General features: G+C 47.7%; 1 protein-coding gene across 3 annotated transcripts in view; it reads left to right on the forward strand.

The window, feature by feature from the left end:
- Window positions 1-24,068, forward strand: part of LHPP (phospholysine phosphohistidine inorganic pyrophosphate phosphatase) — an 89,195-nt gene that overhangs the window by 54,469 nt on the left and 10,658 nt on the right. The window contains exon 7 of one of the 3 annotated variants that reach the window (XM_075155257.1): window positions 13,785-14,545. The exons of the other annotated variants lie outside the window; for them this stretch is intronic. Coding sequence (XP_075011358.1) covers window positions 13,785-13,788 — 4 coding nt within the window. The 3' untranslated portion in view covers window positions 13,789-14,545. Of the gene's footprint in view, window positions 1-13,784; window positions 14,546-24,068 lie in introns of those variants that run through there. 3 annotated transcript variants of the gene reach the window in all.

Below are 24,068 nucleotides of genomic sequence, written 5' to 3' on the forward strand. Positions count from 1 at the left end.
TGAAAACAGCCATCCTGGTTGCTACAGTTCTGTTAAACACTTAAAGATGTTTTTCAGCTCATCTGTTTTCAGTGAAGCACTAAGCATGTGCTCAGCTTTAACAAAGCCTTAATCTTGTCCCTTAAAATAAGGACAAGTTGAAGTCTTGTTGAAAAAGGAAAGATTTGCTCAATCTGTGCGGAGCGCAGTGTTCACCATAACTCCCTAAAATAGCCATAATACAGAATAAATTTGTCTGCTCCTGCTTGGTTCTCAGCATAATCCATTGATAGTACAAAATGCAATTAGCAAGTAGGGGCTTCACTCGAAATCATTTTTTCCTATCGTTGGCCCCAAAGCTGGAGCCAAGAAAGGTCTCGGGGAAGAGGTTGAGTCTGGTAGCAGAGTTGGTGAATGCACATCCCTGCTCCCTGCTGTGATCCTTGAGGATGCATGTTCAGAAAGCGGGCGGCTTTAGCCGCAAAAGTGGTGTTTTACAGCCCTTTTGAATACCTCGCATTACCGTTCTCATACAAAAACCAATGGAGGGCTCTTTATCTAAAACCAGAATTGCATGAAAATTAGCTGGGGCTGGTGAAGTAGCATCTGTGTTATCTTTTTCTTAACCCCGCTTTACCTCTCCTCATCTCAACATGTAAATCCTATCGCTGATGGGATTTATGGCACAGAAACCTCTGGAGAAAAATCTGCGGCTTTTGGAGGAACGTCTCGCTTAGTTTTCTCAGTAAATCTTATCACTTCTATTCAGGTTGTGTAGCTGCAGCGTGCTCCTGCGATTGCGTGCCTGCTAACTTTCCTAGTTCTCACCAGAGTTGTTTGGCAACATTTGTATACATAGAAATACAGACTCACATGCATTTGAGTCTTCTCCTTGTACATCCCAGAAGCAAACGAGCCCAGCGAAGGGAGGTGTTGAAGGTAGCTCCGTTATTAAGCCGTTTCCTTTCTTGTTGCCTGTGTGTGATTGTTTGCAGGTGCCTCGGTGAGCACAGAGGTGATGCCGGAGCGGGATCGCCTTGGATGGGTGCGCACGTGCCGGAGTACAGCCTCTCAACACAGCCTCTGGCTTTGGGGCTGCCTTGCTGGGGTTTGGCTGATTTCGGTGGCAGCAGTGCTGGATGCTGAGTAGAAACTCCCGGCAGCTTTCTCTCACTCTGGTGTGTTTGTTTTCTCTGTTACAAGGCAGAGCGGTCGCCGCTTTGTACCCTCACTCCCAGCCTTTCTCCCATCCCTGCGGCGATGGTGTTCCCAGCCCATCCCCAGGTGTGCATCCCATCGATAGTGTTCCTCACCTTCTCTCCCTCCGCTCCTGGCGATTGCATTTTGAAGTCAAAGCACTAGTGGGTAGGGGACCTCTGCGTGGGGTGTTGCAGACCTGTGCCTTTCTGATGGAGCAGCTGGATTTTTTGTCTTTTCTTCCTAACAGAGGCTGGGCTCTTCTATTTCGGACCGTTGCTGTCCTGAAGTCCTCTCTTTGTCCTTGAATTAGATTGAATCATCTTCTCCTTAACTTTGTCTTTATTTCACAACCAATTTGCAGGGTGCTTAGTTCTTTGGACATGGCTACTTCTGGCTGCAGGCTCGCTCCTTTCTGGGGCTGCCAGCGTGAGTGATGTTATCTTATGCTAACGTGTTGACCTTATAGCATCTTCTGTCCCTCTAGCTCTTGGCAACGTAATAGGCATGTAATTAGGTTTACTCCCTGCAGTATTCCCCTTGACCCTATCTCCTCTCTGCTCGGTCGGTTGGGTATCTCACTTCTCAGAGGTGATGGTTGCAATGCAGCCCTCACTGGGCTCAAACCCCCTCTGCCTTGCTCGTAAACTCATACCACAGACTTGTACATCAGGCAAGCAGGGTTTTTAAATCAACTTCCAAATTTTAGTGTAAACTCTCCTCCCTTTATTAATGCAGGGCACACCCAGGTGCGCACAATCAAGGACTCGATATACTGGGTAAACACCAGTTACTGGGTTAATATGGCCAGTTAAGGCTGTCTAAAATGAGATCATCCTGGAACTGAAAAACTCACAGACATCGTGACACTGCCGTGGCAGGGCTCCGCAGCAGTAGGGTGGTGGCAGGGCGGGTTGAGAAGGGCTCGAAGATCCCAGACTCCCCATTCAGGCAGTGATTTGGGTTGAGAGAGGTGACCAGAGCAGTCATAAAAATACTAATAAACTGCTGTATCACAGTCTGGGAAAAGGCGTATGGGTATGGTTGTGGGTGTGTCGTAGGTGCTGTGGCACCAAGACCAGAAGGGTTTGCACTGTCAGACTTGTTGCAACAAGTCGCCCATCTCTGCCGTGTGTTGGAGGCAAGGTGTTGCTGCGTGGCTGTGCTGAGCACGGTTTGCTTCAAGCGTGACCCGAGAGAGCTATTTTGATGGCAGGAAGCCTTTAGTTCAGACTGGTCTAAGTGTCACCTCGCATGCTGCTTTGTGACACCTTGACTCATAACCACAAGCTCTTCCTGAGCTCACATGTTTTCCTCCCCAGCCCTGCCTTTGAGCAACCGCTGCTCTTACAGGGCCTCTCCACCGCTCCTCACTGCCAGGAGACCAGTTCTCCCCACAGCTCCGTCTGTCTGTCCGGGGAAAACCGGGTTAGAGAGCGGCTTCCTTCCACCAGCTGCGCTCCAGCCCGGCACGCTTCTGCTGGAGCAGCGTGTCTGGCCTGACGGTGCTGGGGACACCTGGAGCAATGACACCAGCTGGGCTGTTTCTCAAAAAGCGAGCCCTGGCACCAAATTTAAATAAATGATGCACCAGCCTGTTGGTGCTTTAACTGCCCAAGTCTGCCCGGTGGTTTTGGGACCTTGCTCCCCTTCGGAGGTGAGTTTGCATTTCCCCCATGCCCACCCAACCTCCGGGTGGTTTAGAAACAAAGCTCTTGCAGGAAGGGTTACTGAAGACAGGCAAAGGTCACGGCTAGGAGAAAAGGGATCACAGTTATTTTACAATATTTTTTTGCTGGTTGGAGAGGCCTCAGGAGCGGTGACTTTTTGACTTTGCAAACGTGTTGCTTCTGGTAGGAACTGGGTGGAGACATCACCTACAGCAAACAGCATTCTCCTGCCTCGGGCAGCATCCAGAAAAAAGGAAAGGGCTGCGTGTTTTGTCTTAAAGAAGTGCAGAAACAGGTGCTGCCAAAGGAGTGGAAGAAATTAAGTCCAGCGCTTTCCAGGGAGAATGTCTTGTTTCCAATCCCCTCTTCATTTGGCACTAAAAAGTTGGATTAAAGTAGGTCAGTTCCTCGTAGGGCTGCAAAGGCGAGAGCCAGCGCCGTAGCACGGCGCAGACAAGAGATGCAAGCCCTTCCCCTTTCAGTCCTGACCTCCAGGACTCCTGGCATTTCAACCCTGTGGCCTCTGGAGTTCTGCTTTATTTTTCTGATCAGAGCTTTGCTTGGCCACTTCTGATGTACGAACACTAAACACCTTTTCCCCGTGGCTGCTGGTAGCAATGTGTGTTGTTTGCTCTCTTACCAATCTGTTGCAAGATAATGACGACTTTCCTGCTCTACACTTTGTGCCCAAGAGCAGGGTAGCAAATGCTATAGCTTTTCCTGCAGTGATAGGCAAAATGCATTTGCACCGAGTGATTCAGAAATACAAGGTTTCCTCGTCTCTTCCCCGAGCCACTGGATCAGAGGGAACTGAGGAAGTCAGGATTTATAACTGGAGGGCAGAGGAGGGGTGGCATGGAAGTAACAGGCCAGATCTATATTCCAGCTATTTCTGAGTGTACGAGAAAATCTTATCTGGGTGCATCATTTAAAGGAACATGAATTCCACTTGGATGAAGAAGCTAATTAAGTGCTGCAGGCTTTAGACACCACATTAATATTTTCAACAATTTGACCCCAAACGCCATTAAAAATCCTTCTGATGGCTAATATATGTTACACGTTTTTGTTTTAATTAGAACAAGATTGTAATCCATACTTCAGTTAAGTTCATTACACTTATAAACTTAATACAGTCGAAAGATCAATTGGTCATTAACTAAGAAAGTCCACTGTAATTAACATTTACAGAAAACTTTTAATTGTGTGCTTGTCCTTCACAGCAGGTGATGAGGGAAGTGAGGCCTTTCTCCCTGACGCTGCTGATGTTTAAATCAGGTTACAAGCTCTATATTGTGTGTCCCTAACTCATGACCAGCTAAACTCCATTTATAAAGGCTGGTTAGGAGAGACAGCAGCTGGCCCAGAGACACCAAAACCCGCAGGGCTTCACGGTGTGGCCCGTCCTTTCCCCAAACAGCTAGCTGAGCTGGACGGGGCTGTGTGAGCATCGTGGTGGGCTGGTCCAGACCATGACGGCGTGGTCAGCTCTGGCCAGATGTACACAGTGGTTTTTTTGGTGGAAAGTGGAGCTGTAGGACCAGGTCTGCTCCCTCCCTATCTGCTGACAGCTTGCTTTGCCTTCTGCTATGCCTGGGTTCTTGGGGCATCCTTTGCCCTTATCATTACCCCGACCCGGGTGGGATTTCCATGCCCCGCTTTGGTGCAGCATCCCGGCGTAGCACAGCCGAAGCTCACAGGGACAGCCACGGCTAGATGCTGAGCCATGGGGAAGCCGGAGCAGTGGACACTATCCTCCATGCCAATTAGTGCGAGTTCACAACAGCTCTGAATTCAATTAGCGCTGTCAGCCAAGTGGGATCTGTTGCAGGGATGTTCACGGAGAGGGAGCTCTCCAAGCGATGCTCCGAAATGTTTCATCGACTTGAGACCAGCCGCGCGGGGAAGGGATCACCGGAGGGAGAACAGCACGAGTGCCAGCCTCTGTTGCTGTATCGGGGGACGCACCGGTGGTGCCCAGGGAGGGTGGCACAGAGCTCCACGCGTTGTTGGGTGGGAGGTACAGACACCCGCACCAAGCGATGCGATGGAAGCCGTTGAAGCCAGCGAGCGGCACTGGCTGTTGGCCGAGCCGTGGCAGCAAGCTGTGCCTTTTTGCACTGGCAGCCCCTAAATCTTCTCCAAAATTGCTCGTCTGCAGATAATAATGAATAGTCCCTTTATACTTAGTAACTGGGTAGTGCTGTTTTCGCCTCCCTGAGAAAAATCAGCATCCCTCCTTGCAGGGACAGAATTATGCTCCTTTTTCCATATGCGGGCTGCATAATTCACTATAATTTTATTATCTCTGTGCGCTCAGAAATACACCACATGGCTCTTCTGTAAGTGGAGAAGATAAGAGGCTATACCAGCATGAATTTTCTTTAATAAGATTACACTATGATAATAGGCTACTAGAATAATTTAGCTCCTAATGATTTTGTTCGTTCTTGCTTCCACATGATCAAGGGCCATATGCATTAAAGTTGCAGAGGCTTTTTTAATTATGCAGTAGTAAGTATCTATTTGATATAACAGCTTTAATATTCAAAGAGAATTTTTGTTTTTGTGGGAAATACTTACTTGGTGTTGCCATTTTCAAGGCTGTGTGTTTGTAGGCACATGCAGGCGTATGGTTGAATTTCTGCAGTATACTGGTGGTGTTTTTTGTGGGAAAAATCCAAGTGTTGAAACATAATGCAGCCAACCAAGCTGTCTGGAAGGGGATCAACCTTGTAATACTTTAATCTGATAAAAAAAATGTAAAAATTGTAAATGATTTCTTCATGTGGATGAGTTGCCTAACATCAAGCATTCAAATTAGGAAACGTTGGCTCGACTCCCTTGGGGCCTCAGTTTCCCTTTCAGTAAAACAAATGAAAGAGTCATTGGGACTTTTAAACCTGCCTCTGTGGATATCCCAGCCAGCTTATATGGCACCCTGGGAGCGCCAAGAGATTTAGTTCCCCAATGTTTGTAGAACTCTAAGATCTTTAAAGAAAGAGTGCAAAGTCTTATTTTAACATTCCCAGAGGCAATGCTGGGTAACAGCTCTCACCTGGATTATATCCAGTCTTGGGAGAGCATAATTTTATCCACAATCCTACCTGGCACTGAAAGGTCTTCGCCCTCCACGGTGCAGTTGGCTTGGCCTTCAGTGCTACCTGAACCTGCTCTGCTCCATGGCAGCCTCCCTCGAATCACCGCTCTTCTGGCCTGAAAATGGCTTGATGTGGCCCGATTTGAACAATAGCTCTTCAGTTGAATTTATATCAACATAGTTCCTGACATAAGTGGGGAGGGTGGAGGCCCAGTGCTACACATCTATTAATCAGAGCCAGATGTCACTTTGCGATTCATAGATGGTTTGTGCAGACGGGAGCGGAAGGAAGCAGAGCTCTGCAACGAAAGACTTTTGAGGTTTGCTCTGAAAAGACTTGTCACCGAGCATGACATGCTCCCCCACCCTATGGCCATGTCTTTGTGGCTTACGTAGCATAACCGAGAGGACAGAATTCACACCAGCCGGCGAGTCGTGGTCCAATTTTTTCTCTTCTTCAAGGACCTCTCTGGGTCCACATGGAGAAAGGAGAGAGAGATGTCCATGCATCTCACGAAGCTTTGGAGCTGTATAAAGGATGAGGGATTTGCAGCAGATGGTGTTTGCACTGAGGTTGTTTGGTCTAAGGCTGCTCACCATTGCCACTTGGGCATGGTGCTGTGCATGGTGGTTTTCATTTGGGCATGGTGCTGGGAAGCTTAATCCAGGTAGGATTTCGGGTTCAGGGAAGGATGGAGGGCACCAGCGTTTCAAACACCGCCTTGCTCTGCTGGCTGGAAGAAGGGTTGTATAACCCAGCGCTGGGAAACTCATCAGCTGCCTGAGCTCTGCCTGCACCGGGTCTCTCGCTCCTTTTCCAGCAGATGGGAAAGAGTAGCAGAGATTTTCCAGCTAGATAGGGCAGTGGAGTCGGGGGGATATGGGGAACGGGAAAGGATTGGGTGAGTTTTCCTTTGTGATGGCAAAGGCCTTTCCCCGCTGCCGTTAACTGGAAGGATTTAATGAGTGTGTTCTTCAGCTGCTCCTCTGCCATCGACCCCAAGCTGAACCCTTGGGTTAGGAGCTGACTTTTCATTTGGGACTTAAGGGGCCTTATTCTGCAAGTGAAATCAGAGCCCAGATGGCTTAGAAAAACCAAGAGAGCTCCAACCTGAGAGCAGCTCTTGCCACGCACGTTCCCATGCTCTTTCAACAGGCTGGGGCAGCTCTGCCAAGTGTGATTTCAGAGGAAGCTTGGAAAGAAAGTCCAGCCCCGTCTGTCTTCCTTTCTTCGGAGAACTTCTGGTGCCTTTGCGATGGGCAGAATAGCCGAGAGAAAGGGCTTTTACAAAGCGCGGAGCTGGGCTTCTGTGTGTCCTGCTTTCCTTCTTCCTAGGACGTGTCCTCGTCCTCCATGAGTCACCCCATGGATGAGAATAAGAGACTTTTTAGGGCAAAGAGGACAAAACAGCAGAAGCCGTCTCTTCAGAGCTGTTGTGCTGTGGTCGTTTGTTCGTGGATCTGCAAGCATCTGTCATCTGTAGCCCGGGGAGTTTAATCCCAAAGAGCTCTGGCGTAGCCCAAGCTGAATTACTTCAGCGTGTTTGTATGCGTAGCTGCGCGCTGTGCCGGGTGGCTGCCTGCCACGCCTCGCCAAAGGTGGATGCGTTTCAGGAGTGAAGCAGTTTGCACGTATATAAATATTCAGTGCCTGTGGGTGAGCCGCAAACTGCGCCAGTCGGCACGTTAAAATATTTCCTGAAATTTGCTGGGAGGGGTAGATTCTTGAGGGCTGCAGGATTTGCCTCGTTAGCAGTAAAACAGTGTGTGCCTGAGGAGTCAAATCTCTCCTGCCGTGGTGACACCTCCACGTCTGGCCACATCCATGCAGACCAAGGAGGTGTCTCAGTCCTCGGGCACTGCTCTGACATTGACCTTGGAGCCCCTTTGGGCCAGGAAGGGGCCTTGGGGACCTGCTTGCTGGTCCCAGCTCCCCACACGGCGCTGTGTTTCCATGCCTGAAGAATTCAAAGGTGGCTTTGCAGGCGTCCATCCAGCCTTCATCTCAACACCCGGCTCCGTGCACCGAGCAAGCACGCCTTGGCTCTGAGCAAGCACCCCTGCCGCTGCTTCGTCCTTCTCCTGCGAGCCGCTCGCTGGAAAGCTTCTAATTAAAGCCAGATTATTGGTCTTGGCCCTTCTTGTTAGTGTTTTGGTTTGGGGTTTTCTTTTTTTAAGTCCCTTTAAAATGTCTGGATAGATGATATCAAGGTTAATTTGTTTGTGATAGAGGAAACATTTTCACACGGTGGCTAATGTTGTTGGAAAAGAGCAAAATTAATAGCTGCTCACTTAATCCTGATTAAACTGGCAGCTGGGAGATATTGATCAGCGTGTTCACAGCAAACTATCCCTCTCTAATGTGCAGGGTAAACAAGCCTACGACTGCGGTTACCTTAACCCTTCCCACGTCGGTAGCCTCACGCACTGGGCAGGCACCTGAACCGGAGCATCGCTTTTCCTGCTCCCCAGCAAGGGGTTTGTGCGGGGTTAGCTCCCCAGGCAGGGGCAGGAGGGGGGAATAGCCAGGCTGGCTTTACTCCAAAATCTCCTGGGATTGCGGAGCAGTCACCCAGGTCTGGCTGTCCCTGGGCAGAACATGGGGAGCCCTCTCCGCTGGGGACCCTCGGTGGCCCACACTCCCAGCCATCACATGGGATGCTTGAAGTGGATCAGAGTGTTTCATATAATCCAAAAAAGCTGCCCTGAGAGAGTACCCAGGGGGTTAGCAGCGACTGATTTTAGGGGTTTAAATCAAAAACGGCTCGGCCAGAGCGAGTACCAGCTTGGACCTGGTCCCAGCTTTGCTGATGTTTCCGAATCCTTCTGCTTCCATCGCTGTCCGTCATTTTCCCACCCATCCTTTTTATTTTTGATGTGTGCTTTCTGGGGACAGATAAAACCCCCGCACCTCCCAGCCCGCCTGTTTGATCGTGCTCTCACCTTCGAAGTCATAAACCAGAAAGCAATTTGGAGGCTGCTGAGAGGGAAGGAGGCTCAACGGCCCCAACTTTCCTGCTCAGGTGCTTTATTATTCTCAGCAAACACATGTTCCGCATTAGAGGCCATGCATTCTTAATGCAGCCACTGCCAGGGTGTCTCCAAACAAAACAAATTGCTCTGGGTTGAGCCTGCCTTCAGTATTCACAAGGTCACCGCATTTTTGGACCTCTGGCTGCTGCACTATGGTCGGGTTTCTTTTTCCCTCCAGTGCCCGAGTTAACACAGACCAGGTCTAGAAGTACCTAGAACTGGCTTCAGCCTCCCAGGGAACGAGTGGTACCTCTGGAGTGAATGGGCAGTGATGCGAGAAGGCAAAGGAGCCCCTTTCTGGAGGCCACCCAGAAATGTGCTTTCCCCGAGGAGATCAGTACTGCAGCAGCATAGTTTTATCCTTGGCAAAAATTTCATTTGAAAGAGCAACCTACTGTTGGAGGTACCGTAACCAATACCAGGTCCTGCACAGAATTAATTCTTCATGGTAGTTCTCGGTACTGATCCACCACTCAGTACTTCTGGAAGAGATCAGCGGTTACTTCTTGAATGTCAGATGACAAGCTATTTTTCCACTGGGCGAGCGGGAGGCACGGAGGGGAAGTGACCTCCCCGATATCTCAGGCAGCACCGCTGCCAAAACCAGCAGCTGGCTCTTCCCACTCCCTCCCGAGCTCACCCTTGCTCTGCTTCTCCGTCCTGGTGCTCCGCTCACCTCATACTTGACGGGATGAGGGTTCCTCACCCTCCCAGGTATCCAAAGAAAGATATTTCTCCAGATGTTCCTCCTCGTGGCACGTGACAGTCTTGCAGGAACGTCCGTTGTATGCTATAAAGATAGGCACTATTATAATCACTGTCCTTGGACAAACAGGCTCAGGCTTCCTGTTTTCCTCGTTACCCTCATTCCACCAAATGTTCCCCTGTAGGTGCATCCACACAATAGCTGACTTTCAGTCTGCACTTGTATCCTCTGCGCTCTGGTCCGGATGATTGATTGCTGTTGGATGGCATCTCTCCAGGATGCTGATGGTCCTCTACGAAGTGTGCTGTCCCTGACCGCAGGGCCAGCTCATTCTCCTTGATACGAAGCCATGGCAGATGAAACCTATCTGCCATAGGTGAGTAGAGGTAAGCTATTTTACAGCTGAGGAAGCAGGCGTAAATCAAAACGGAAAAAGTGATGGAGTTCTGGGGTGCTGCTATTCTCTTTTTTACATGGCAGAGAGCGTTGTCGTCTCTGAGCTTGCAGTTCAATTGCACATTCTGGCTTTGGTGCCCTTGCTGCGTTCCCTCGGGTTGGTGGCGTCACTCGGTTCTCCTTTGGGCACATGCTTAACTCCCAGAAATCACCGTGTTGGCAAACGTTCATTCTGCCGCTCCCCGGGGGACTCAAGCGATACTTTAGCATATTTGCATTTGAATTTTCTTCATTCCAGCCTGGACACACATGGGGTTTCTTTGCTAGCTATTCAGTCCTTGAGCCCACTCGTAACTGACCGCAGCATTTTTTTGCCTTGCAGAATTCTTTCAGGTCCCGAGGAGATGCCAGGGTGAATAGTGGGAGTGTTTGTGGGCATCCAGAGTGCTTTCACGCCTTGTGCTCATCTTTACCTCTGAGCGATGAACAAGAATCTGTATTTTTTCCATAATCCCTGCCAAATTTTGGTCCGTTCTTCCATCCTCCATATGCTGCCTTATTGGCCTGAACAGCCATCTCTTACTTCTTAGTCTGTCTTAGAACCACCAGTTAGCAAAACACCCTCAATTAACCTTATCAAGTTATGCCTAAGAGCAAAGCAGACCTACTAAGCTGCTGCTACCCTTGTGTCGGCAGCTCTTCCCATCTGTGAGACAAGAGAAGACACAGGTGGTGTTTGCTCCTCAGAAGTTGGGTTTTGATGTGCCCCTTTGTAAGTCTGACACCGATGCTGCTGGAGGAGGCTGAGGATCTCCCATATCCCCATCCCTTTTCTATGCTTTGATTTGCAAGAGCCTTGCAGTTACTCCTTGTGTCTCCTCCTCACTCAGTTAAAACCTAAACCAGGTGAAGCTGCAGGCGGAAAACACTGGGGCAAAATTGTTTCCCTACTCAGAAGCAAGAAGCGTGGAACTCTGGGGTCACTCCACAACAGCCCGCCTCCCCTGACTGGTAGGACAAGAGGCCCTTGTCTTGGGGTTATCTTGCCCCAGACAGCTCCCCTGTGGGAAGCCTGGTCCCCTTCTCTACTCCTCGTTCTGGGACAGGAACAAGGGCAGGAGAGTTTGAGCAGGTAGACATGACCGGGGTGTGTAGGAACTTTGCGGAGTAAGAAGGAAAGATCAGGAGTTGTCTTCATCAGGAATCCTTTACTACTCTTCACCCACACTGAGAGAGGAGAGAGTTTTGACCATGAAAGACAATTTGAGTCATGGGGGTGGAGCAGTCTCCCCCCCTGTATTGCATGCCTCCCAAAGTGTACAGTGTATTTATAAGTGCAAGACTTTCATCGTCATGTCCTGGAGTATCATCGTAGTCATTGACCATGCTGTAGGGACGTGGGCAATTTGGGTATCACAGACACTGAACTGATGCAACGTTCTCCTACATGTTACGCTCAGATCTGCTTCCCTCTAGTTGCTTGTAAATGTGTTTGGTTACATTTGTTTTCTGCATGTGGTATGTGATTTGGACAAATAAGTGAATAAATACATGGGTCAATGGGGAGATAGGTGGTTATTTTAACATCTGGGGCAAAGAGAAATGCTCCCTTCATTATTATTCCTAGAGACATGGAGCAGAAGACTCATTGTTTAGTTATATATCCTTGCAACCTTGAGGGTAGATCCTGATTCAAGGTTATGTCTGGAAAAATCTGGTGGAGTCACAGTGTGGATTCATTCACAGTAGGTGAGACCTAAGACAGGGGAAGCTGGTGGCTGAATTATCTGTCGAGCAGGATAGTGGTTCTGAGGGAAAATAAAGAGGCTCCTGTGATTCCTGAAGTTGGTGAGTTATTTCTGTTTGTTTAACTCCTCAGCAACGTAACTTACACCACTGATCTCTCCTCTGCCTTGGGCGGCACGTGTGTCATGGCCGTTAAGAGAAAGCAGCTCTGTCTTTCATGTTCCGTAGTGTGCTTGCATTTCCCCCTTCGTCTCGCAGCCTTGGTATCACTGATATTATGACAGACCATGTTCAGCGCACAGAACTATTAAAAATGTAGCTCAGATGGTGCTGATGGGAGGATGACATCTCCTGAATAATTTATTTTAACTGAAAAGATTTGTAACGCTTAAGTGTTAGCAGAACTCTTCATTTTAACTCTTTATGAGGCGGCTGCTGGTTGTGTTTCGCTTGTTTGGGCAAGAAGAGGCTTGGCCTGTTTGAGCATGGGTTGGACATCTCATGTCAGCCAAAGCCACCACTTCCCTTAGGGACTCTTAAACTGTTGTTCATGGAGGTTGGAGGAAGAGGATCTCCAGAAGGACTTCCAAAGGGAAGCTGGAGGTGTTGGAAGAAGCAGTCGCTAACAGTTTGATTGCCCCTGCCTTAAGAACAGCGAGCTTTTTCCAGGGTGGAGAATTGAAATAGGCTGTAATTACTGGCTGCAAAATATTTACAGTAAGCAAAGAACGCCTGGCTACCTTTAATTCCTGGCAGCAGCGCAGTTCCTTGGGGGCAGTGACTGTAAGTACTTGCTCTCAGGAGTAGCTGCTTCCATCCCCCTGTCCAGGGGGAACTAACCGATTTGTTGCTGGTCCAGGGATTTGCACAGGGATAGGTGAACCAGAAGAAAGGAGAGCGGTTTGTGTGATCATAATCCTAACGCTCCAGACATCTGTAAAGCATGTTGGAGCCTTGAGAATACATGCAAATGATGTCTAGGTGGGAAAAGGGGACTTGCAGTATGATTAAGTGATACTCAGAGCATGCTTTCATCAGCGCGCTGCTTTTCATTCCCCGGTCTCGGGCGCTTGAAGGCTGGGTATTTTTGCTCTGCTTTATACATGTTGAAACTGCAATATAGACTAATTGGTTTGTGCAAGGTCACAAAGATATCATTAAACATGGGTGCTAAACACAAGTCTTCGGGTGTTGATTCCAGTGTCTATCATGGGGCTGCCACAACTGCTACACAGAGCCGTGCCGTTACTGCATGGGATACGGCTTTGCAGACCCAAGACTTGGTGCACTGGAAGGAAAGCAGGGCCATTACTTTCTTGTATACATTTAGTGGAAACTTTGTGCAGGGGACATCCTTGCACACAAGCAAACAACCTAAATTTCCAAATTTGTGCTGGCAGAAATCCAATCATGAGGCAGAGATCAGCTCTAGGGTTTTTTATCAGTTATATTCTTGGCATCGATGTTAGAAAGGCCAAGATCATTTCTGTGATGATTATCTGAGAAGTGTCTTCCTCCCTCTTTTGTTTACGTACAAGACATTACACACAGAGAGATAAATCCTGCTCTCAGCTGTGTGGGACTGGTTCCCACTGAAGTCAAAGGAAGCTGCTCACGGGTGGTAGAGACCAGAATTTGGCCCATACTTTATGGACAACTTTAACACCGAAATTGCTGTGCCCCGCACTGCGTGCCCCACAGATGACTGCTCCAGCCCAAAAAGGCTCAGTGCTGGTTCGCAAACAACTTCTCCCTCCTGCTCTCTCACTCTTCTTCCTCGTATTGCTGGTCTTGTCGTTTGTAGGATTATTTCATTGCCTTTCAGTAATTCCTCCAGGTTCCTACCAAAACTGAGTTTAACAGTTTAGGTAAGACACAGTCTGTGCTTGATGAACACAAAATCTGTATTGGGGAGAGGGAATGGAAAGACAGAAATCCCATTATTTCTGGTTTACAGATGAGGCCCTGCGATGTAGAAGGTGAAGCTCTGACGTTCTTGAAGTCGATGCCAAAATCCATTTATGACTCCCAGCTGGCCAGGGCATTGTCCCAAACAGTTTGCGACTGATCCATCCTCCGGCCCCTGCTTTGGGGCTTGGACACAGATTCATCCATCACTGAATCCTATCCCACTTAATCTTGAAGGGGCTGGAAACACCTCACTCTTCTATATCTGGCTATTTCATGATGGAGTTTCAAAGTGCTTACACAAAGGAGTTAAGTATTGTTATTCTCAGGTTTCAGCTGGGGAAGCCAATGCATGGAAAGGCGAAGTGACATACCTGAGGTCACGCACCAGGCCAGTGTCAGAGGCAGGAGTCAGTTCTCCATGTCCTCCGTTCCTTCCCAGCCTCTCTTATAAACTCAAATAGCAATAAAATGAAACATTGGTTCATACCAGGAAAAATGAGATTTGAAGCTGCATCAACTCAAGATCAACCTTGGAGTCAGTGTGGCTTGGTGGAAACCGTGGAGTTAATAACCTCTGCAAAATTGATATATTTTTGCATAACTAATTCCTGGAAATAATTAAATCCCTCTTAATTATCAGGACAGGAACTAGTAGGAAAGAAGAGCCAGAGTCATTAGGTCAGATTCATCTTAATGCATCACCAGGCCTAGCAAAAATTTGTCTTATGAATAAATACACCCTATAAATTAGTCCAATAAATTTTTCCTGTTGAAATAAGTTGTCTTCCTGCTTTATGTATCATTTTAAAAGAAGACAATTGAATATGAATTTTCTTCATCTACAGAGAAACAGACATTCAAAATGAGTAACGTGAATACTAATGCATATATGTGTCGGTGTGCATCCGTGTTTTGGGGGTGGTGCTGACATCTGGGTAGGGCATGTTAGGCTGAGACTGACTGACTTTCCGATAGCTGTTGGAGTGGAGACCGGTACTGCTCTCCAACCTGGGGAAAATTCTCCTCAATTCCAGTTTCTTTGTGCATTAGCAATTACTTTCTAACGTTTAAAACTCAACAGCAGTTGCCAAAATCTGTGTTGCCTCCCAAAGAAGTGCTCTTAATTTCTTTGGCTTTAGATTCCAAATATGTGGCTAAACTAAGCTTGATGATAGCTAAAGTTTGGTTTTAGGCAGATTGTGAGTCCACCCACAAAGTTAGTGCCTGGAATATGCACACAGCTGTGACCATGCTGGGGCTATGTCTGTGAAAATGTAAAAATATTAGTTTTAAAGGAGATTAATCTTTTCCACATTTCCTGCTATGGTTGGAGGTGATTTCCACATTGTTTCGTTCTCAGCTGTCTCAGTGCTTTGTCTCCTCGTGCCTGAAAATCTCTCCTTGCAGTGATTTTACAGCCTCATGTGTTATGTACGCATGAAAAGTGGTTGGTTGAGTAAGAGGTTTCTTGGTTTCAACCAGAAAAGAAATATATAAAGTCATTAGAAAGTGGCTTTTATGAAGAGAGGCTCCTATACACCATAAAAGCAACCAGAAGGGTCTCTGAATGAGATACAAAGGGACTTGCTGTGAGCAGAAGTAAACTGAAACTGTGTCTTCCTTTGTTTTTAAGACTTCATGTTTTAATACCCGTGAAATACAAGTGCCTGTATGCACCTCACTGGCTCTGCCAGCTTCCCACTACCTTTTTTACAACACAGCGTGCAGTCTCAGAGTCACATAAAGTTGTCAGACACATGAGGATGTTTCTCGCTTAGGCTGGAAAGTGAGGGAGAATATTGCATTGCTTCAAAACCGTAAGGAGAGGGTTATAAAATTATCATGCCTGTAAATTCCAGATGTGAACCATATGATTGCAAAGCCCTTCTCTCTGTCCTTGTTTAAATCGACTCTCTCCTAAGCCTCTTCAACATCTGTCTGCCCTGAAAGTGCAATTTTCCCTGTGCTCAATCACATGCACAGTGTACACCTTGTGCTGGGACTAAAAGGTCTTTTGAAAAAAACATTATGCAACTGATGAAGTGTTTGCTTAGGATTAGGTGCCATGGTTAATATAAGCATTAAAAAGTGCCTCTGGCCACTGTCCTGTGTCGCAATGGCCTTGAATTTCCTCTCTTCTGAAGACGGATGTTCATCTGGTTTGAGTGGCTTTTGTCCCATTCCCTGGGCACAAAAGAAAAAGGAATACTGGGCTTTTAAAGATGGAAAGTTATGCAGCAGTGCTAAATATATCAGTATTTCTTGGACCTGAACTTACCAGGATAACGCTGTTCCAGCAACACTTCCAGCACAAATGCAAAAGAGGCAAGTCTGCTTGTAAGCACTTTGGGCTTTGTTTTGAAACGGGGAGGTATATCCACGTGTAAGGGCGGCGGCTTTGGGAAAGCTGGAGCGCAGGGCTGCCTTTGGGGAGCCTGCCTCTCCGCTGTTGGATTGAGCCCGTGCGAGGCATTTGGACGTGTGTCGTCTTCCCGAGAACGATCGAGTTACACGCCTTGAGCTTTGCCATAGTAGCAGAGGAAGGGAGAGTACAAAGGTTATGGAAAACAAAACATTAATTTTCTTGACCAGCTGTGTGTTACAAGCAAAGTGCAGCTTATTTATACCCACGGCATACCGTTCATAAATCAGGCCTGCTCTCCAGCAATGCATTTAATGAGAACTATTAAATGATTTCATGATGTACTCATCGTTACCATCTGATAAAAACCAGCGCTCCCTCCAAGGACCAGGACTCTTCAATTGCAGCTTTTTATGCTCAGGGAAGGAGGTGCAGGGGAAACAAAGCCCTCAGCAGCGTCAGACGTGTTCTGCAAACGTCTCTGAGGGCACATTGTGTCGGGGGGATTGATCGCTCGCTCAGACCGAGCTCGGAGTCTTGCAGCTTTTAATTAGGGAGATGGGCCGATGACGTGAATAGCCCTTTGGTTTTATGTAATACCTTTCATGTAGAAAATTCCCGATTCTGATCTCGCCTCCATCCACCAGCGTAAATCACAGCATCGCCGGCCGAGGTGGGTACTGCTCCCCGGGGGCGCGTGAGGCTGGACCCCAGCCCGCGGCGCACGACGAAGCCGGGGAGCTCCAAGGCACCCACGCACAGGCCCTGCGTGCCTCCCGTGCTTGCAAACACAGGAGGCGTTTGCTATTTGTGTAAGCGAGTTCAAGGCAAAAGGACGGAACCCGATGCAGCGTGGCATCCAGGAGGCTCCCCGGACCGCGGGGGCTGCGCGGGTGACCCCGAGGGCTTGTCCCCGTGGGAAGGCACGCGCGCGGCGAAGGGGGCACAGATCTGTCTACAGCCCTCTGGATCCCCGCCAGATTTCCAAGCAGGCGAGGCTGGAGCCGATGGCTGCGCAGAGCCCTCTAAGGGCTCCTTTGTCAAGGGCATACCCAAGCATTAAAATCACGGGGATGGCTAATTTATGTGAGAAGGTTTTCTATGAATCAGTGGGGAGGGCATTGCTGCCCAGAGGCTTGCCCTTCTTGAAATGTTTAATTGCTAATCAGAGGCTGGATTCAGCAGCTCCCATTCTCTGACACTTTCTGTCTCTGTCAATAAAACTGGAGAGGCTCATGCTTTATAACAAAGATGTTTATCTTGCCCGAATTTGTGGGAAGCTCTAGGAGGCTGTCACTTCTTACTGCATAGCTTTAATGGGGTAAACAGTTGCTGTTACTTAGTTTCCAGCCAGATTTTCTGAATGGGGGCTGGGCAGAGGATGCCTTAATTAGTCCTTTGGGAAAGTGGTTGAGATTCTGGCTTGTTGTTTTGGGTTTATATCTAAATAGTATCTCCCAGATTCAGGGTAGTGAAACTCAGGTCCAAATGTCGCCTTGCCTTTCTGCATCTCTCTGATGGGTAATTTTTCTTTCTCCTTCAAGCAACCTGCCCCATTACCCCAAGTGAATTTGTTGTTGCCAGCCTCTGAAGCCTGCCTCTGCCAGTATGCCAGGACACCAGCAGTCTACGAATATCTGTGGGCCAGCTTAAATAGTGTTTTATTCCTCCTATAAAGTAATGCACGGTAATGGCTACTGGGTAGATAGTATAAATGTCGCAACAGCCACCTGAACAGAGAAGGTCTCTGTACATGTGTTGGCTGCTTTTGGCATGGGCTGTTGAATTTAGCTTAGGAAGGTACCAAACGTTCATTTTTCTACCTGTTTTTTAATCATGCTGACAGTCTAGGTACAGCACCCGTACGGAGGACAGCCTTCGGGCAGGCGAGATGGTCCCTGCGTAGCACAGTCCCGAGGGCTGTGGGTGCAGGTGGGCTGCTGAGGGGCTGGGGCTGGGTAGCCCCGCGGCGCTCAGCCCTCCTGCTGCCCCGCTCCGGAGGGGCCCCGGCAGCGGCACTGCTGGAGGTTGGGCTCGGGGCTGGCTCACCGCCGCTTCCAGCTCGTGTTTTACAGCCTCGTTAGAGCTTATCACGTGGGTGGGTTTCCCTTGCGTTGTCTTCTGGAAGCCTACCAGGCTTGCAGAGCAAATGAGCTGGGTTGCTTTAGCTACACGGCAGTGGAGAGATCACTCTATTGATATCTTTTCTCCCCAAAGAAGGCAGTGCCCTTTCGTGGGGAGGAAACAGCTGTTTTTAAAATCGTGTGTGTGAATGGCGGCATGGTTTAGCATTGAATAAAGGCTTGTCTTCATCAACAAATACTTTTCAGTAGAGCATGATTTCACCATAGTATTTACTATGATCTGCTGATAATTACCTGAGAACCCCAGTTTTCTCTGCATAAATGTTAATTAAACATTTTTCAGGCCCTTTTTCATACTATCTGGTTTCTTGGAATTTCCACAGCTTCACTATTCTCTGAACAGTATTTGCTGGGTTAGCTGCAAAAGCACAAAAAGGCTTTGTCTGGAGTCAGTGTGCTGACATGTAAAAGCCTGCCATAGGATACAAGCTACCATTAGCCATAGAGGCTAATGAGTTAAAATCAGATTACGGTAATGTAGGCAGAGTTAGCTTTAGAAACCGTAAGTGGTCACAGGCTGGATGGAAAGCTTTTCTGAAGTGTTTAGTCCTAGGCAGGAGATAAAAGTCTTGCAGCAAACCTGGCTGGAGCATCACCAACACATCATTGTACTTCTAAAGGCTGGACAAGTGACATCCAGAGTTAGGAAATATATTGAAGTCCCTGGAGCCAGGACTCAGTCAGATGCCATTCAAAGTCAGAGTTTGCGGATTGCCTCTAGCAATTATCCCTAGTTATGTTTTGTAATTTTAATTTTGCAGAATGTCCCACATTGTTTATAACTAGAGTTAAGACCAGTGGCACGACAGAGGCAGCTGCTCTCTCAAGCACCTGTTTTTTCCTTTGGTTTTTTTTTGTTTGCTTGTTTGTTGTGTAAGTAAGTTTTTAAGGCTGGCTCATGCTAACCTGATTGCCATCCACCAGATTTTTCTCCTGTAAATAACCTCTCTTCACCTCGCAGGTGTTACTTCCCGTGGGTCCCATCAGGTGGGAAACAGCAGGCGCCTGCCCCGGTGTCCTTGCCCGCGATGCCTCAGGAACTTGTCTGATCTTACTTAATATTAATGAATAATCAAGTATAGGTGACTACCAACCAAATCGTATCAGAGTCCATATCAAAAGCACGTTATCTAGAAAGCCAGGGCTCTGAGTACAGGCATGTGGCAAATACACACCCATGGGACATCCAGGAACGGCAAGAACCCACTACTGCCCAAGGGAGAAGTGTCAAGCGAATATCGTCTCCACACTGAGAGCAGCGTAGTTGTGGAAGCCTGAAGTCCACACCAGCCTAGAGTTGGTTTTAGTGATGTTAAATTGGGCAAAAAGTAGAAGTATAAAGAAGGGGGTTTGGTAGCAAAAGAATGAAGGCAGATGCAGAGCCCAGGAAAATATTCCTACACTAGAATACCCAAAGTAACCAAGAGACCTCCTAAATGTTGGAGAAAACTCAGCTTATCCTCCTGGTGACTTCAGAGGGTTATTTTAAGATATAGATGTTTTTACTTTGTTTTTACCTCAGTGTTGTAGGTCTCCATAAGGGAAGGTTGGAAAACAACTTCTTGAAGCGTAACCGAAGTGAAGGGTCATGTGGTGGCAGCTGCCAGACCTGTGGGTTTTAGGATTTGCACAGCCTGCGGGTTTTAGCCTCCTCTTTGGAAGCTGAATCAATATTTTGTTAGGTTTTGCAGCAGAAGGACGCCTAGGCAGCGCTTTTTCAGTGTTTTTTCTTCACTCTGAGATTCTTCAGCCTGGGTTGGAGTTAGCACTCTTCCTCAGGATTTACCCACTCTTCTGACCCAGAAGAGGATTTCACACCTGACTTTGCAGGGCAGTGGAATTGGCTGGTGGACTTTGTTACGAGTCAGGGCTGGACTTCAAGGGGACGTGGAGGAAAGCACAATCCCACCAGTGCTTCTCCACAGGCACCAGGTTGTAGCTGTTCTGGCGGTACGCACCCGTCTTTTGCTTCTTTTTTTTAAGTGACGTTCAGAAATGCAAGAGGATGTAGAAGGGGAACGCAGGTGGGGTTTGAAGGTTGGAGGATATCCCTTGCATTTGGGAGTGAAAAATTTTCGTGCCTGTGTTTGCATGTGGATATTGTTCAGCTGCAGATAAGGAGGGTTAATAGATATGTCCTGTCCCAGTGTTGTATTAGGTCACTACAGAACATCTTCAACCTGTACTGGCTAGTTATTAAATTCAGATATATGCAGTCATAAAACCTGCAGAGTACTACGTATGTCGTGAGCTACTCGAAAAGCTTATACCAAACACGTGCGATATTCTTAAACGTTCATTGCTTTCTCAAGACATGCCCATTTCTATGGACTTTGGACAACTCCAGCTGCCCTACTGTTTCCATCCAGCGCGAATATGTGAAATGGGAGTGAGGTGCATGAACAGGTCTGGAGGAAGGTTTTCCATTAGCTGCAGGTAGTAATTTATGGTGGGAAAGCAACAGGCAATTAAACCCCTTACATTGCTAAGCATTCATGTATAGCGCTGTAAGTTAGAACATTTCCTTTAATGTTTTACTTAATGAAGATGAAGTCTCTCGCTTTATGATCTAGTAAAGTCCTTTCCACACAAGGGCTTGAGCGGTTTGTTTCAAAAATTTCTTTATTATGCTTACATACCTAGCACACACCCCCCAAGCCTACATTTCAAGCTACTGCTTCACTGTAGACTGGGAAAAAACAGCAGAAAGGATTGAGTAGCCCTCCACAGATTGCTCTGTACTGTCTTGAATGCAATTTGAAAGGGTTTGGGTTTGTTGCGTTGTTTTTAACTTCATAGACAAGTATCTCCACCCTAAGATGCCTTGCAAGAATTTAGCAATATGTGCAGAGAATACAGTCGTCTTGGCTGTTCCACTTCCAGTACAAAGTGATCCTTTGAAGTATTTTAGGTAGTAGATTTTCTCAAAGGTATCAAGCATGCTATGTAAATAAACTTCATCTCAAGCCAGGTTGGGTTACAGAAGCAGCTGGTCCACAGCTAGAACCAGTATTATGGGCCTTTCATTCTCTAAAGGATTACTCTTCACTTGAAGCTGATGCAAAGGGAGGAAACTAGTCTCAACAGAAATGCTCAGATAAAAGCACAAATTGCAAATACCAAGAAGGTGAAGCAGTCTCAAAGCCACCGTTCTTGTTTATTTGGGTTTTTTTCTCCTCTGTTTTAAAACTGTAAGTCTTTTTTATTGGTTTAATGTTTAAGAAATGTACCGTGTTTGGTCTGATCCTAAGAAACGCTAAGTACCGTCCTGGAGCAGGTAGGTACAGCAGTGGAAACTGAGCTGCTGCAATAGCCTCACTAGTGCTCTGAGGCCGTTTCTGGTCCTCTCCCACGACTTGCAGACGCTTTCAGTTTACCCTTGGGAGAGGTCAAATACCTGCAATGGAAAAATCTTGCATCGTGCGTTGCACTGGAGGTGGAGGTGTCATTCCCCCTGAGCCCCCCTTTCATTCACAGCTCTTTTGGGCACCTTGCATAGCCTGGTCGTTGGCTTCTGGGTCTTGGAACTCATGAAGAACTGACTCAGAAACCATCTTAGCCCTACGAGGATGAATGTGGCAGGGTCGGAAAACAAAGCGATGGAGCGGTGGTGCCTGGTGCCATTGTTCTGTTCTAGGTGTGGTACAGAACAAGTAATGTCGGAGTCCTGATGATTTTGTGGTTTCAGGCTGTGGTTTGCACGTGTGAATAACAGCCAGCAATAAACTGCCGTGGGAAATATCTAGTCAGTCCCACACAACCTAATTTAAAGAAGCTATTCGGAGGTGGCCACAGTATTTATTAGCCATTATATTTATGAAAGTGGCGGCTGGGGACCGATGGAGAAGGTGGTGCCAGAGGCTGTGCAAGTTCTGCGCAGGACGCAGACCTTACCTGTGCAGAGCCTATGGGCTGCAACACCTTGAGCTGAAACCATGCGTCCTGAATGCTTTACTGCTCAAACCCGAGTATTCATCAGTAAGTTGTTTCAAATTTGGGATTATTTATTTGACAACGTAGAGCAAAATCCCTGTTGACTTGACTGGGACTAGGGGTTTAAGAAAACTTGGAAGACTTCAGCGGGGCCAGGGTTCACACTGAGTCTGCACGAAGCCTGTGCTGTAGCACACTGCAAGTCGGACACGCCAGCAGCCTTCATCTGAGGAGCCGTAACTCAAAGCTGGAAGGAAGTGGGTATAAACCTTGGACTATTTTCCTGGTCCAAGCAGAGGGCTGAGCGCCAGGAGCGCTGGGGATTTAATCCTTACACTAACAATGTTAGCTTAGCATACTTTCCGGAATCCATTTTTAAGCACAAACGTAGATGTGGTTTGACACCTTGAAAAATGTGCTAGCTAGCGTTCCTCAGCCCGGTGCACCCTCCCGATGCAGGGACCAGGTGGAAGAGAGCCAGGAGGAGAAGGAAGACGCCGCGGCCGTCCCTGCTGCCTCCCTGCCCGGCTGCAGTAAGCATGTTTCCAGAGCAGCGGTGCTGCACGTTTCCTGCTACGCTTCTGAAGAGCTTGAGATACTTGGACAAAGCACGGTCCGTAAATGCAGCGTGTCATCATTCTTTGAACAGCTTCCCATAGTTGTGAACGTCACCAACAGAGGACACCCTGCATTTCTCTGGTAGCCTAGCCTAAGGTTGCCATTGCCAGTTCAAAAAGAAAAGGGATCCAATGTGGGCTTCCTATTGCTGGTCTATACAGGATTGTATTGTTTTCTGTTGGATTTAGGAGCTCGTTCCCCAACGGCCCTGTACAGTAGCCCAGAGGCTGCAGGCACACAGCACAAGGCTTACTTTATTACCCACTCAGCTGCCAGGCGGGCCTGGTTTTCTCATCGCTGAAACAAAACAAAAAGCAAAGCTGCTGATCAGCTCCGTCACTGTGGGCAGCTGACGCAGGCTCTGAAAAATAAATAGCTCTGCGGGCTGCCACCTTTGGGGAGTCGTATGCCAGAGGACCAGAAAGAGCTGCTCGCTGGGTGATGTGCACGGAGCCGTTTTCCTTACTCATGCAATCCCTGCTTTTTTAACAGCCACTGGCAGAGGCCAGAAAGAGTTCAGAATAACCCATGGAAATTTGTTATTTAAAAGAAGAAAATTATGTTGTAGTAGAAGGTCAACATCACCAACTGAAGGCTGCATTGCAGTAGGTGCCGTGCAGATAGAAAAGGATAGCCCCTTGTCGAAAAGCTCATTGCCTGTAATGCAAACGGTGCTGTATGGATACATCAATAGGTTTGCAGATGCTGGGAAAAATATTTCCTAGGCAAATGAAGCCTCATCTCCTTGGTACTGTGGCCATGGAAGCGAAGGTAGGCAGACATTCACAGCATGCAAACTTCCAAAGAGAAGATTATGAAGATCTCATTTACAGAGTGGCTTAAGCAAATGAGCCATAATTTGGAATAACGGTAGCAAAGTTTATGCTTTAGAAGGGGCAGAAGTTTCCGAGGAGCACCCCCGAGTTATTTGGGTGGGCTCTGCATGCTCAGGTGGCTCTGAGCCGTTTCAGAAGGCGTAGGTAATGCACTGACTCAAAACTTGGGCTGAACTTTTGCCAGTTAGTTCAAAACCCTTTTGTTGTATCAGTTAAAAGCATGTTCATGTTTAGAAACAGGTGAGGTTGGATGTAATATTCCTGTCTGGTCTGGGAGGAGGAGGAGGAGGACAGAGACCCCGCAGAGAGGTCCTGCTGTGCCGGGGTTGCTGCGTGACCATCTCATTGCCTCGTCCAGGGTGAGCAATGCTGCAGCCAAACTATGTAGAGCATGCCTTAATTTTCCAGATTGATTTAAGACTGATTTAGTGAGCATC

This window comes from Calonectris borealis, chromosome 7, assembly GCF_964195595.1.
Source record: "Calonectris borealis chromosome 7, bCalBor7.hap1.2, whole genome shotgun sequence".
Classification (NCBI taxonomy): Eukaryota; Metazoa; Chordata; class Aves; order Procellariiformes; family Procellariidae; genus Calonectris; species Calonectris borealis.